The sequence below is a fragment of the Haliotis asinina genome, chromosome 2 (assembly GCF_037392515.1).
Source record: "Haliotis asinina isolate JCU_RB_2024 chromosome 2, JCU_Hal_asi_v2, whole genome shotgun sequence".
NCBI lineage: Eukaryota > Metazoa > Mollusca > Gastropoda > Lepetellida > Haliotidae > Haliotis > Haliotis asinina.
In genome coordinates, this window is record NC_090281.1 from 63920336 (window position 1) to 63933352 (window position 13017).

General features: G+C 40.5%; 2 protein-coding genes across 2 annotated transcripts; both read right to left on the minus strand.

Annotated features, from left to right (window-relative positions):
- Positions 1 to 2770: 2770 nt before the first annotated feature.
- On the minus strand, positions 2771 to 5318 carry LOC137272782 (uncharacterized). Its single transcript, XM_067805174.1, has 3 exons — positions 5181 to 5318; positions 4032 to 4132; positions 2771 to 3262 (listed from the first exon to the last, which is right to left on the minus strand). The coding sequence occupies exons 1-3, from the start codon at positions 5222 to 5224 to the stop codon at positions 3042 to 3044; spliced, it is 366 nt and encodes a 121-aa protein (XP_067661275.1). The 5' UTR covers positions 5225 to 5318; the 3' UTR covers positions 2771 to 3041.
- Positions 5319 to 9731: 4413 nt separating this feature from the next.
- On the minus strand, positions 9732 to 12692 carry LOC137274131 (uncharacterized). The gene is made up of 3 exons (XM_067807144.1): positions 12547 to 12692; positions 10672 to 10772; positions 9732 to 10176 (listed from the first exon to the last, which is right to left on the minus strand). Exons 2-3 carry the CDS (start codon positions 10748 to 10750, stop codon positions 10004 to 10006), a joined length of 252 nt encoding a protein of 83 aa, XP_067663245.1. The 5' UTR covers positions 10751 to 10772; positions 12547 to 12692; the 3' UTR covers positions 9732 to 10003.
- Between the last annotated feature and the right edge of the window lie 325 nt (positions 12693 to 13017).

A 13017-nucleotide genomic window follows, 5' to 3' on the forward strand; every position in this document is an offset into this window, starting at 1 on the left:
TGAATACGATTTCGCATAAACATTGTAATCCTTTCTTTACGAACTTAAACCTGTAGCCACCAGTCCCTTATCTCAGATGTAGGTTTGGGTTTAAGTGATTACTATCATGCACATGGACCCACGTGATGTTTTCTATACGATGCAAAATACAAATATTTTGTAGAAGAGTCAAATAATGAAACAGAATAAGTTCGACTTACGTTAGACACACTCTCACAGCAAACCAACCCCCGGAATGTATTTCTTAATATTCCACACGAATATATAGTTACCTGTTTCTATGACCTCCTCGAATTTGAATAAGGTGGTCCTAATGGAGGTGAAAGCTGACGATTACGTTGTTGGAATGGTACAAATTGACACGTGGACGTTTTAACAACACCCCGAATGGCTAAGTGGTTGGCGCCTCACTTCGTTTTTTTTTAAAATGAAATAATAAACTGGAAACATCTGCGAATATGCGCTGACATTGCCGACGGCAGTGAATGTTTACGTCTGCAATGAGACATGTGTTGTGACCATTGATCACACACTTTCAGTTGAACATTTTAAGTTGTTTAGTGTTTATCTCATGTCAAGGTTATTAAGATATATAATGTACCTTGATCAAATAACTGCACCAGGGTTGAACACAACCCAAACCATAACCACCGCGACGAAGTGGTGGGCGGCTTCTAAAAGTTCTAAAACTTCTCGAAGTTCTATCAATGATTTTGTTTACAACTGAATATACTTTGTAGTATAGAACTGAAGTGCTGTAACACACTTTGTGGTTTCCCCCTACCTTCTCTACACACATTGGCCATCACAGTTTCAATATCCGGATTCATTTTGACCGTGGACACCATAATCAGCGCTGGGAATATTTGATATTATAAGCTTGTGACCACAATTAAAGTGTGAAATATATTGCAAAGAAAACGCAGACAATTCCCATTTTACTCATACCATTAATTTTGTAAACATTAGTGAAAATATATCAAATATATTATTAGTAGAGGGAATATGATATTAAAAGACATATGGAGAGTAAAACATATAGAGAGTACGCCTTATGTGAATACTATAAGCTGCATCGGAAAGGTAAATTAGGAAATGTCAAGGTGTAAGTTTAGCACGATTGTCTCTCTTTTAAATAAATCAAGAATTGACCAGTGATTACATAGAGTTAATGTTTGGGAAAAGGATGGTTACTGAATGTTTAACAAAATAATACTTTTTCAATTTAATTACAAAAAAACCCAGTTTGTTTCTATTTCCGCTTGTACGTTAGTTAATGACGAGAAGTTCCCGCCAAAGGCTTAATTTCCCTGTTCCAGTTTTGTTCTGAATGGTTCCACTAGGTCACATTTGGCACTTGATTGGCAAAACGGAGTCAGAATCAGAGTCACGGGTTAATATGGAAGTCGTCGGTGAAACGTCAAATCCAATTAAAGGAAAGAGGACTTGGAAGCTGACCATGTAAATTCCAAATCTTTGTGGTTCCCAAGATACAGTATAATGTCAGTAACCTGTAGGTCATGTGATGACAGATGGCTTCTCTATATATCGCTGACAATACCATCCTTTGTCAGTGATAGTGGGTCAGTACCCTCCGATAAGGCCTGTATAGCTATAGTAGCCTTGTGTCAAACAGGATAAGCTCCCTATAGGTTCCTAAATTTCCTAAACTTCTGTCGTGTCACCAACCAAAGAATGCTAACTGTGTGTGCAGAGCATTCATCTGTGTTTGGTTCATTTTCCACTGAACGGATTACAAAGGTACCAATGCGGCTTCCCACGATGTGTAAAAAACGTTCTACAGTTCCATGAGGCAGTATTTGAATATTGGTACAAGCAACATCATTGAAGTTGATACTCGTTCAGTCGATCGAAATGAACAGTGAAATAAACGTTTTAGATATTCTTCAATGTTTACAATTGTGTTGATCAAGGCAGCCGTCTTTGATTGTCGATAGACTAGGGCAACACCAGAAGCATTTCAAAACACAGTAACATACATGGGCGCTGTGGTTTATGTTCGTCGTAAGGGGCAATTAAATGAATTATCGATATCGGTTACTGTCTTACTATATCCCGGATTTTCGATCATTGGATCATTAAATCACTGGATTACCTGGATCATTGGAGGAGTGAGCTTGGAATAATTGTTTAGAGCACCGGGCACAAGTCAGTTGGAACTATTTACCGGCGTTGGTCATGGATACGTGGCCGTGTTTGGCATCTTGTCTCCTGAGACTTCCCAGAACGCCTGTCCTGTCTCGCAACTAACCACATGTGAGACACTTAGTTTCGTTATAGTCAAATGAGTTTCTTCTTGCCCCTTTTCCCCAAGCCGTGAATAGTACCCGTTGGAATGAGATGGACATTGGACTGTTGACATTCTCCACACATACAGCTTGGGAATACTGTGGTAATAAAATAATGTCTGAGCTGTAGGCATTACACTGCAGATACATCTTTTATATGAGGTTAACCATTTAGCTATTGCTGCAATGCAGTGAAACACCATAATTACTGACTACATGTATTTACGTATTCCCGTACGTTTTTATAATGGACAAATGGGACGGGGTGTTGAGATACTTGAACGTTGAGAAAGGTGTAGAGTAGCACTCAACAGTACGGATGTCAACGCTGTAGAATGCTATGCAATTGGCCACACATCAGTAAGCCAGTGTAGACTACATATAATTTAACATAGATGTTTAGTTAGATAGCCGCGCTTGAATTTCAGATAAATCCGTTCAGCAAACAAAGTGAACAAAACTAACAAGGCGGACAGTTGTTTATTGCCATTTGTGTGTTAGATACAGTGTGTGTTAGTGAGAATAACATTCTGAACAGACAGAAATATGTTTTTGTAAATAGTAGAAATAGGCACCGTTGTGCAAAGTATGTATGTTTCATAAATAGCTACTCGCTTGAGCCTTAACATGTCAACTGATGTTGCGACAAGGTTGTTGTTTGCAAGGGAGCCATTCTACACGAAACCCGAGTCCGCCACGGCTTAAAGCAATGATGTCTATTGCATTTGATCACTAATCATCACCGCCGTCATCTCCACCGTCATCACCTCCGTCATCACCTCCGTCATCGCCACCGTCATCACCTCCGTCATCGCCACCGTCATCGCCGCCGTCATCACTCCCATCGCCCCCGTCATCGCCCCCGTCATCACCACCGTCATTACCACCGGTAGCACCACTGTCAGTCGGACTGCTTGGTTGTGTTGGTGCTTCTGTTGGAGCAGGTGCTGTTTCTGTGAGAAAACAAGAACCTATTTCATATCCATGGAACAAAGGCAATCCACTGACGTATGCAGAACACCTGTATCAAAAACCCGTTATTGCCAAGTAAACAACATGGCTTTAACATTGAACGTGGGCTGTCCACTCTCGTATATTACAGAAAACGACCCCTAAAATAGAATATTAGCTTGATGGCAAGGCAAGGTTTCGGAATATTGACGGTTTAAATGGGGGCTGTATGTCAGCTGTTGATTCATTACAAAGATAGTTTTTCAAGAGACGTTACATTGCACCCGTCCCTGAACATAGTACAATTCAATGTATAATATAGGAATGGATAAAGCACAGTAACAGCTATGATACAGACCACATTACTTTTTTTTGCAGGGAAGCGTGATCCAAAAGCGGATAACACATCACTATAGCATAGCATGACATGGGACTTCAGGGACTGTGTGATTGTTTCTGTTTGCTAGAAAATATTAAAAGACGCTTTTCCGGACTCTTTCTGAACGCCCACCTTTTCATCAATTTTAATTGCCTAAACATCGTCTTTCTCTTCAAAGCGCGTGTACGGACACCACCAACCCAGTATTTTACTACAGACAAAAATACCCAAATACCTCAGTTTTCATCTTTGTATTGTCAGTATGTGAGTGTATTACCTGGATGAAACTAAAACCTTTTCTTGCATTGTCATATAGGCATTGGCCAGTGGAGCCTTTTTCCATTCACACACAAACATCCTTCTTGGGAGATGTACAAACGCTTTGAACTTACCTGACTGGGCATCACCCATTTGCCACAAACAGGCAAACACCAGCACGACCGCCATGATCATAAGCGTCTGGGTCCTCATAGTGACTGTTTTGTAGGATGTTCTGAAATGTTTGCATAAAGGCATGTGTTCAATGATGTTTTTGTTACATTATCACTTCGGAATCCTAGAAACCAGATGACCAGTTTGAGTAGAAATGTCCATTACCATTTCATTTCGTAAGTCTATTCAACACATGCTACTCTCGGGACATATATATATATATAGATGCTAAAACCACCCAAATATGCCCCTTGTGACCATGCCGAATCCAACGCGATTCATGTCGTTATCGAGAGTAGTAACAAAGTTATTAAGAGTGTTTATTGTTAAGTGCTGCACTCAGCAACACTGCATCTATGTGACAATCAAGTGATGAACATCGAGCATCAATCCAAGCAGGTATACGATGAAACGTTTCAGCCAAGTCAGGGGGACTGACAACTCGATGCCATGGCTTGCTGAAGACCTATTCCAACCCGGACCTTCACGAGTTTGACGCTGAAGCACGCGTCTGTCAGTGACGTCCCAGGGTTGTTCAGAATGACCAGGTCATTGCTGATTGCTGTCCGTGACATGGACGTTGTGGTGTTGGCGAGCTGGATCACAATCCGGGCACGACGAAATGTGCATTATCATCAGATAGGTGATCGTATCAGCCCTGCAAATGATTATTGCAGTGATGATGTGTCAATGGTACTGATTCTGTTGAGAGTAATTCGGTCCGCCATTGCGAAATTCCACCATGAAACTACCACTGTTCTCCGCGAATGATCATCGACTCGTCCGAAAACCTGACATGAGCCCAACACCCATTGTCCTATTGCTGCCTGGTACGCCCCATATTCTAATAGCGTCATAAGATGACACATGGACGGGCACACAAATGAATCTATGCATACAATTTCACATCTGTTCCTTAAGTTACAAACGTAACCTGTTGCCACAGGTCCGTTATCAAAGCTGTATGTTTTGGGGTTTGAGTAATAAAATCATGAACATGGACCAACTTATTTCGTAAATCGATTACGTCATATCATTTTATCTGACGATCCAAGACACAAACACTTTGTAGAAGAGTCAAATAATGAAACAAAGTAAGTTCGACTTACGCTAGACACACTCTCACAGCAAACCAATCCTTGGGATGTATCATGCAGTATTGCAGACCTTTATATACCCGTTTCTGTGACCTCACATTTCAATAAGGTGGTCGCATGTCATCACTGATGATTACGTGGTTGGAGTGCGTACCGCCACGTGGACGCTTCAATAACATCCGTTTTGGCATTGTGGTTGGCGCGTTTGTTCTTTTTTTCAAACAAAACGTGGTAACACCTGTGAATATGCGCCGAGACATTGCCGACAGCAGTGAAATTTGAAATCTGTAATGATACATCTATTGTGACTGTTGATCACAATTTTCAACTGAGGAGCTTACGTTGCTTTATGTTTAACAGGTGAATATTTTATGAGCGTTATCATGCGCTAGATAATTAGAACCCAAAGTTCTATTTTATTTTAATGGACATGTACACATGACTAAATGTAGTAAGCTTACATGCTATCTATCCATTACATTCCATTATTAACTGAATATGTTTATTGTACTAAAACCGTTATGATGAGTGTTTGTTTAGAAAACATATATCTCTATTTTATAAATCGTATTCTCTCATCTTTAAATCATATCAATAACTCTGTTATAATTAATTCAGTTTGTAGGATAATTTGTAATGTAGTTTGGAACAGTATCGTTTGTATTAGCGAAGTTCTATTTTGTGTGTAAACAATCCATTGTAGAAAGTCCAATCTCTTATCTCTCTCTCTATCTTTAACTCGTCTTAGTCCTCTGCGATCATGAGTTCGAACCCAGGGCCTACCGTTTGGAAGCTGCCGTAGCGTTAAGATGGCCTTAAGTTTTTGTTGGCATATGACACTTACGACTCTCTTAGAACCAAGAGAGCTTCGAAAATCTAGGCCCTGAATTGATCTTAATAGTTTATATTTATTAAATGTGACCATACGCGTGAGATGTGGTTACCCCATGCAATCAAGATATAACGCTTAGATCTTATGGCAACTGGAAGTAGTAAAATCTTGATAACATAGCCATTTCAACCATGTGGCATCTACAATTCAATGGCATTTTCACATACTATATTCTCATACTGGAACAAAAAACTCTTAGGGTAGCCTAAATATAATGGATAAAGATTCCATACTATCCACTGAAAACCCGGATTAGATTCCCCACACGCATACAGTGTGTGAAGCCTATTTCGTGATATTGGTGGATTGTTGCTAAAACATACTCTCTCACATAGAGATTAATGCACAAGCGAGTGTGTTAATTTCTTTATTATCCATTTGTATCTGACTTTTTGTTTCTAAACAACAAAGTCCACGTAAAATGAAATCAGCTGTTGCCGCTTGACGTAAAGGTCAAGGTCGCGTAAGAATACAGTGATACGGCACTATGGACGTACACTCTCTGTATAATGCTACAAAGAAAAGAGCACTACACATTGACTAGCTACTCTTGAACGAAGACAAAAAAATACAAACACATTTTGAATTGATATTTAATCTTTGTCAGCTTAAGTAACTGTGAGAAGTGTATAACTTGAAACATTGTTAATGGAAAAGTTATTCGTCGTCAGAAGAGTGAGAGGAGAGCGAGCAACACGGCGACGGTTTGTAACGTCTCGGTCTCATTCACTGCCCTAGAAGACTTGTCAATTTTGATGTGGAATGCACCCCGTATTTTGAACCTCCGAAGATAGTGTGAACAATATAGCTAGACGAGGCTTTGCTTGTGTATGTGTACGACATGCATTGGGATGTTAGATTTATTTCGGTGCCGATGACGGACCGATTGAAGACGCTCGACGCGAGCATGGAAACATGGCAGGCTGATTTCCGGTCGAAGACAACAGATTTCCCACTTCCCCGGTGTTGTGCAACAGAAAGGTGTGAGTAATTGTTCACATTCTCTACATTTTTATGTCCAGACACTTGCATGATTTGCGTTGGAGCTACGTTATTGTCTTGGAACTTCTGAATCAAATGTTTGCGGGCACTGTGATTAGTTAGCCGTTTGTCGCCAGTGACATGTGCTCCACATGTTGTAATCGAGCCGAATTTATTTTTACCTTATCTTGAAATCTCATATCAATAAACAGGGTGTGTGAAAAATTGTTTGTTTGTAACGTTTTGTATTTGATAGCATTTCATTGGTTTGCTCTCGTAGTAGAGAGACTGAACATTCGTAGTAAATTTGTAATCAAAAGTTGTGAATGAAAAACGTAGTTCCACATTCCAGTGGAGTCATGGAGGTCATGGTCGGCTAACTGACCAATGAAATTTGTTACACGTGTGCAACATAGAAATTTTATGTACTCGGTTATGATTCACTGTATGGATAATAAACATCATTATGCCCTGTGGCTATGTCTATAGGGATGATCTATGCCCCTTTGGCTGTGTATGGGCCTATTCCGAAGATGTTTCGGAAATCTGTTTTTCCATGACACCACCTACATGGTCTTGCAATGGACACAAGTCATAGTCACCCAGGAAGAGTCACCTTCTCGTGGTGGATGCTGGGTAACGCTAAGCGATTTTCAACTAACTCCCGTTGTGGACCCGGGGGCATATTGGTCCACAGCATCCCATTACTTTTCTAAAAGACATACTTGGACAACCTGTTTGCCGAGGGTGCGCCTCTGTGAAGGACGGGATTCTGGTGGCTGAGGGTAATGAGAACCTACACGGTGGGAGCACTGGTACGGTTCTATCAATCGGCCGGTCATACCATGCTCTGCGTATGGACAACATCAGTATTGCACGTATTGCATATCATTGACAATGTGTATTTGTGAAATTAATGTTTGTATTAAAAAGTGTATACTGTCATGGGCCAACCTGGCAATCTGGGATGTTGACCGCTGAATACCGTACGGTCCTCACAGTGCATCATCTAAGTCCTGCCCTGTGTGGTAAAAGGAATCAAACATACTGAAACTACAGTCAGAAACGAATATTATCTTACTTTGAAGTCAACTTTAACTCAACTAAATATTACTTAATCTATGACAATCACCTGTTCTGTGACAACATCCCCAGGTTACTTGCCAGACTAATGTAACAAGGCTCACTCCAGACGATTACCTCAGTTTCAATTGCACCACTGAAATCCAGTGTCACACAGACTGGAAGTTGGCCTGAGACTCCATCACAGACGCCTAACCAACAACCTGATATTCTTCATTTATTGAAAAAGAAAGGGAAAAAAATCAAGTCCCTAGGAAACCGATATCTAGTGTCCCTTCACCTCCTCACACACAGGAGTGAGATGACCACTTGAACAGCCATGACTCACTTGTCTCCTTCAATAACATGGATTGAAACATAACTCCAGTGAATCCACTTACAAGTTCTTCTACCGTCAGCCTTATGTATTCAAGAGATTTATCTAAAAATACCGAAAGTACAATGATTATCACTCTTTTTATCCTTCAGGTGATAAAGTGACAGGTGGTACTTCCTTTTGGTACGTCAAAGTGTAATAAATAGCCCTGCCCATCTTAATACAAATCCTTCCCCCTAGCTGTTGTTTCCACTCTGCACATTGCCTTGACGCTGTGCAACGGATATCTTTCTCTCTCTCTCTTGCTGTCCTTCGATGACAGGTGTTTTTAATATACATGTATTTATAGTGAATTCTAAACTCGTTTTAGTCACGATATGGCTGACATATTGCCCATGTGACTTTAAATTTTAACCCCCTCTCTCTTGAAAACCATGAGACGACGGTACTTAAAGGACCGGACCTCGCCAATATGTCACCCTTGGAACATGGACTCTGCAATACCATTTAAAAATGGTCAAATGTAACGAATCACTAATAAATTTGGGATTACACTTTCTCAGTACAAAGTTATCTATGTTGTCTTTGTTCAGGGTACACTGACTAACCTGAAGCATACCTGACGTACATCATTATAAATATTTATTTGTACAGCGCCTGTATCAGTTTCAGCTGAGCTGATCAAAGGAGCTTTTCACTTGATCATTGGATGTCGGATGGCAAATCAATCACCGACTAACCTAGTGAATGTTGCTTTCCCATCCTTACGAGGGATCCATCCACAGCTGGGTGGGTTGGGGGGCACATTGTTGTACCCGCAACCAGACGCTTGCACGTGTTCATGTGGCTACCATCCGGTCATACACTAAAGGTATATGTAGGCTCTTAAAGTGCGCATGGTTGTGTACTGAACCCTAGCTTTGTGACAAAACTAAAAGAGTCTTCACACAATGTTGACTGCAAGGTTTCTACACCGGGTCCCGGCACCTCACGCTTGATGGATCACCTGCTTTGTGCCTTATAAAACACCATTATCTTCCAAGTTTTCAAATATTTGTCGTCCCTTCTGGAATATTGCTTAAAACGTTGTAAAGCCATACTCGATCACTCTTTCATTTAAAACTTGGTTCTGATCCACAAAGAATTCGTAACGTTACGACCTTGTTGCAATTCAGTAGTTTATCACAGGCTTACAAATGTCGTAGCGCTGCGAACGATGTGTAGATCGGCACCTGTTTATTACACGTTTCAGGTAATCCCGGTTAGTAAACAAAGTGAACCAAACAAAGAGGACGGTCAAGGGTTTATTGTCGTATGAAGACAATGGCGAAGACAGGAGAAAATCCTAAACAAGGAGAAACACGTGTTTGTAAATAGGGGAAATAAACACTGATGTGCAGAGTACACTATGGTTCATAATAACAGATCACTTGAGCTTTGTGTTTACTGGTGTTCATCAGATGAAATCACCTTTAACGACATGGTTGTTTTCAAGGGAAGCCATTCTACACGAAACCCAAGTCCGCCACGTTTTAAAGCAATGATGTCTGTTGCATGTGATCACTAATTATCACCGCCGTCATCACCACCGTCATCACCTCCGTCATCACCTCCGTCATCGCCACCGTCATCGCCACCGTCATCGCCTCCGTCATCGCCACCGTCATCGCCGCTTGGATCAGATGCACTGTCCCCTGCTGGTTGGCCAGCGACAGAAGCAACGGCAGCAGGATTTGCTGAGAAGACAATTAACGTGTGAAACACAGATATGTATAAAACATATTATGAACAATTAAACAATGTGACTTTCATGATTTGGCGTGGCCATAGATAAGACCATCTTACAAAGCCTCCAAACCTTATATGACATTAGGATAACGTCAAACGCGCGCTAGTAGAGAAGCATGCACATTTATCATAGCATCCGAATAGAATCACACAAAAAGGAAACGTTGTGTTTCGTGTCATCGAATGCATTTTCAAGATTGTTACTGATCGGTTGCGTATCAGGTGTAACATCATCAGAAAGATTTGAAGAGAGTTACACGATGACTTTCACACGTGACAGCAGTACGGTGTAGTTCCCAATGAGTGTTTAGTTGCATTGCGTGTACGAATGAAAAAGACAATATTGTGCAGTTGTACAGACATCGACCGAAGGTAGAATGAATACGTTCCATTTACGCACAAAACATTTCTTCGGAGATGTTAAAAACGTCCTCTGAACTCACCATCCTCGGCCTCGCCCATTTGCCACAAGCAGGCAAATACAAGCGCCACCGCCATGATCATAAGTGTCTTGGTCTTCATAGTGACTGTTCTGCAGGTTTTCCTGTAATACATGGGACGAAACATAGGTTTAAACAAAAGCCTGACAGTTCTGCTCTCCTGCGCACTAGATAATGAGTTCACATTTCATAATTAGTTTTTAGCATTAATCTATACATTGAAAGATTTTCTCCCAGGGACGAATGTGCTAAAATCAAGGAGGACCTGTCAGAACAATAATATCAAACTAAATGAAGAACTAATTTTCAGAGCATCAAGAAATGCAAGCTTATTGAAATCACCAAGACAACCTTTCTGGTGTACAGGGTATTGGCATCAAGAAATCTTCACCTGATCTTCATGGCAGCAGGCGAGATAAGATAAGATAAGATAAGATAAGGTAAGATAAGATAAGATAAGATAAGATAAGATAAGATAAGATAAGATTTTTATTATCCCGAAGGAAATTTGTTTTGCACGGTTAAAATTGAAAACCCTTAAAATACAACAGAAACACATACAATACAAAAGGTACACATACATAAGGACACAAAACACCCATTCATATGTCAAGTAGTGCTAAAACAGCTAACAACAACGCCCAGTATATGAGGTAAAAATAAATGTGAATGTATAATAGCAAATTTACGAATATACGATGTATTGGAATGTGATGTTTAGTTTAACGAAGTCATGGAAGATAACATGCAGTCCCCCCGTTTATCAAAGCTCTCGTAGACCAAAGCCTTTTCTCGAAACATTCGTACCTCTATGTTGCAGTAGATCGGATACGAATGCTAAGAGGAAACTTTCGAGAACTAAGACTCACAAAAACTTAGTGAATGGAGCCCTGGGCATTAAAGAGGTCGTGCGGGAAATTTGAAGTTGCATTTTTGCAGCCATGTCAGTATTTTCGGGTAGAAACCCTTTTGTTTATCAAGCATGTTAGAACTCGAGACATGCTTATGGTGAGTGGATCAAGTTCAACTTGACTCATGTTCTTTTACTGCTCAGAGAGACCAGCACCAGGTACATTGAGATGACAAAGACGTCTCGGTTCGGGACTGGCTTGGAATGAGTGTCAGGCATGATATGGCTGTCTTGCTGTTGGGGGAACTGGAATCGAAGTCGTGCATGGCAAATACGTGCATTGTCATCTAGAAAATGAAATGTTGCCCAAAATGTCTTGCAAATGACACCAGAATTGTGCCAGTTACCAAGGTACACGTCGCACAGCCAGTGTTACACCTCACCGTGACATTATGAATCTAACATCAAACTGGGCATGCTGTATGACACCTCTGTCCCTGAAAACGCTGTTCTCAGGCTCTTGAGCGTCAAAATTGAGAGTGAAGCGATTTGCCAGAAAACATAACATAACTCCAATGCAAATTATCCCAACGATATAGCCTTCAATGTAGATTACGTGCTGTAAATCATAGAATCATACACGAAGGATGTGTACACAAACATTATCTATTCGGTCGATTTTACACTCATTCTTTCGAAGGTAACAGATCCTTTATCTGACTGGTAGTTTGCAGTCGACTATGGTCTCTGTTTGGCAAACTGGTAATAACAGTCTGAGGAACATTCTGACTTGCCTGCAACTTGTCTTTTTATACGTAAACGTTGAGCAAGTTGCAAACATCGCATGATTTGAACTGCTGCATTGACTTACAACGATGTGCATTTCAGCGTTTTGTGCCAAGAAAACAATATACACGTGTTGACAATCTGAGTCATTCTGAAACACCACCCCTTGCAGAGCGTTTCTGAACAAAACACAAATAATGAGTAGATGAATCTAAATAATGAAACGATGAAGTTCAACTTACGATAGAGAATACTCTCACAGGTAAACAACTCCTGGAATGTGATGTTTCAATATGCCGCACGTATTTATACCTGTTTCTATGACATGTGTAAATTTGAATAAGGTGGTCGTAATCGAGATGACCTCTGACGATTCAATTGTTGGAGTACATACATGTTAACACGTGTACTTTGTGTCGCAACAACATCAACATATTAAGTGTGATTGGTGGGTTACTTTTGTGCATAAACGTGGCAACATCTCGCTGGCACCAAGGAATGAAATATTTTGTGGGGAGAGAGGAACATTTTTTAATAATTATGCATGTTGATTTAGACACCGAAGATCTGTATGAATGACTCAAAATGTACGCTGCCTCAAGATATGCCCCTTCATCGGATAACAAACGGATAAATATAAGATAATATTTCTAAACTAAAACATGTTTTCCAGAATATATACGCATGGCCGAAAGTAATGATTTTTACATTCG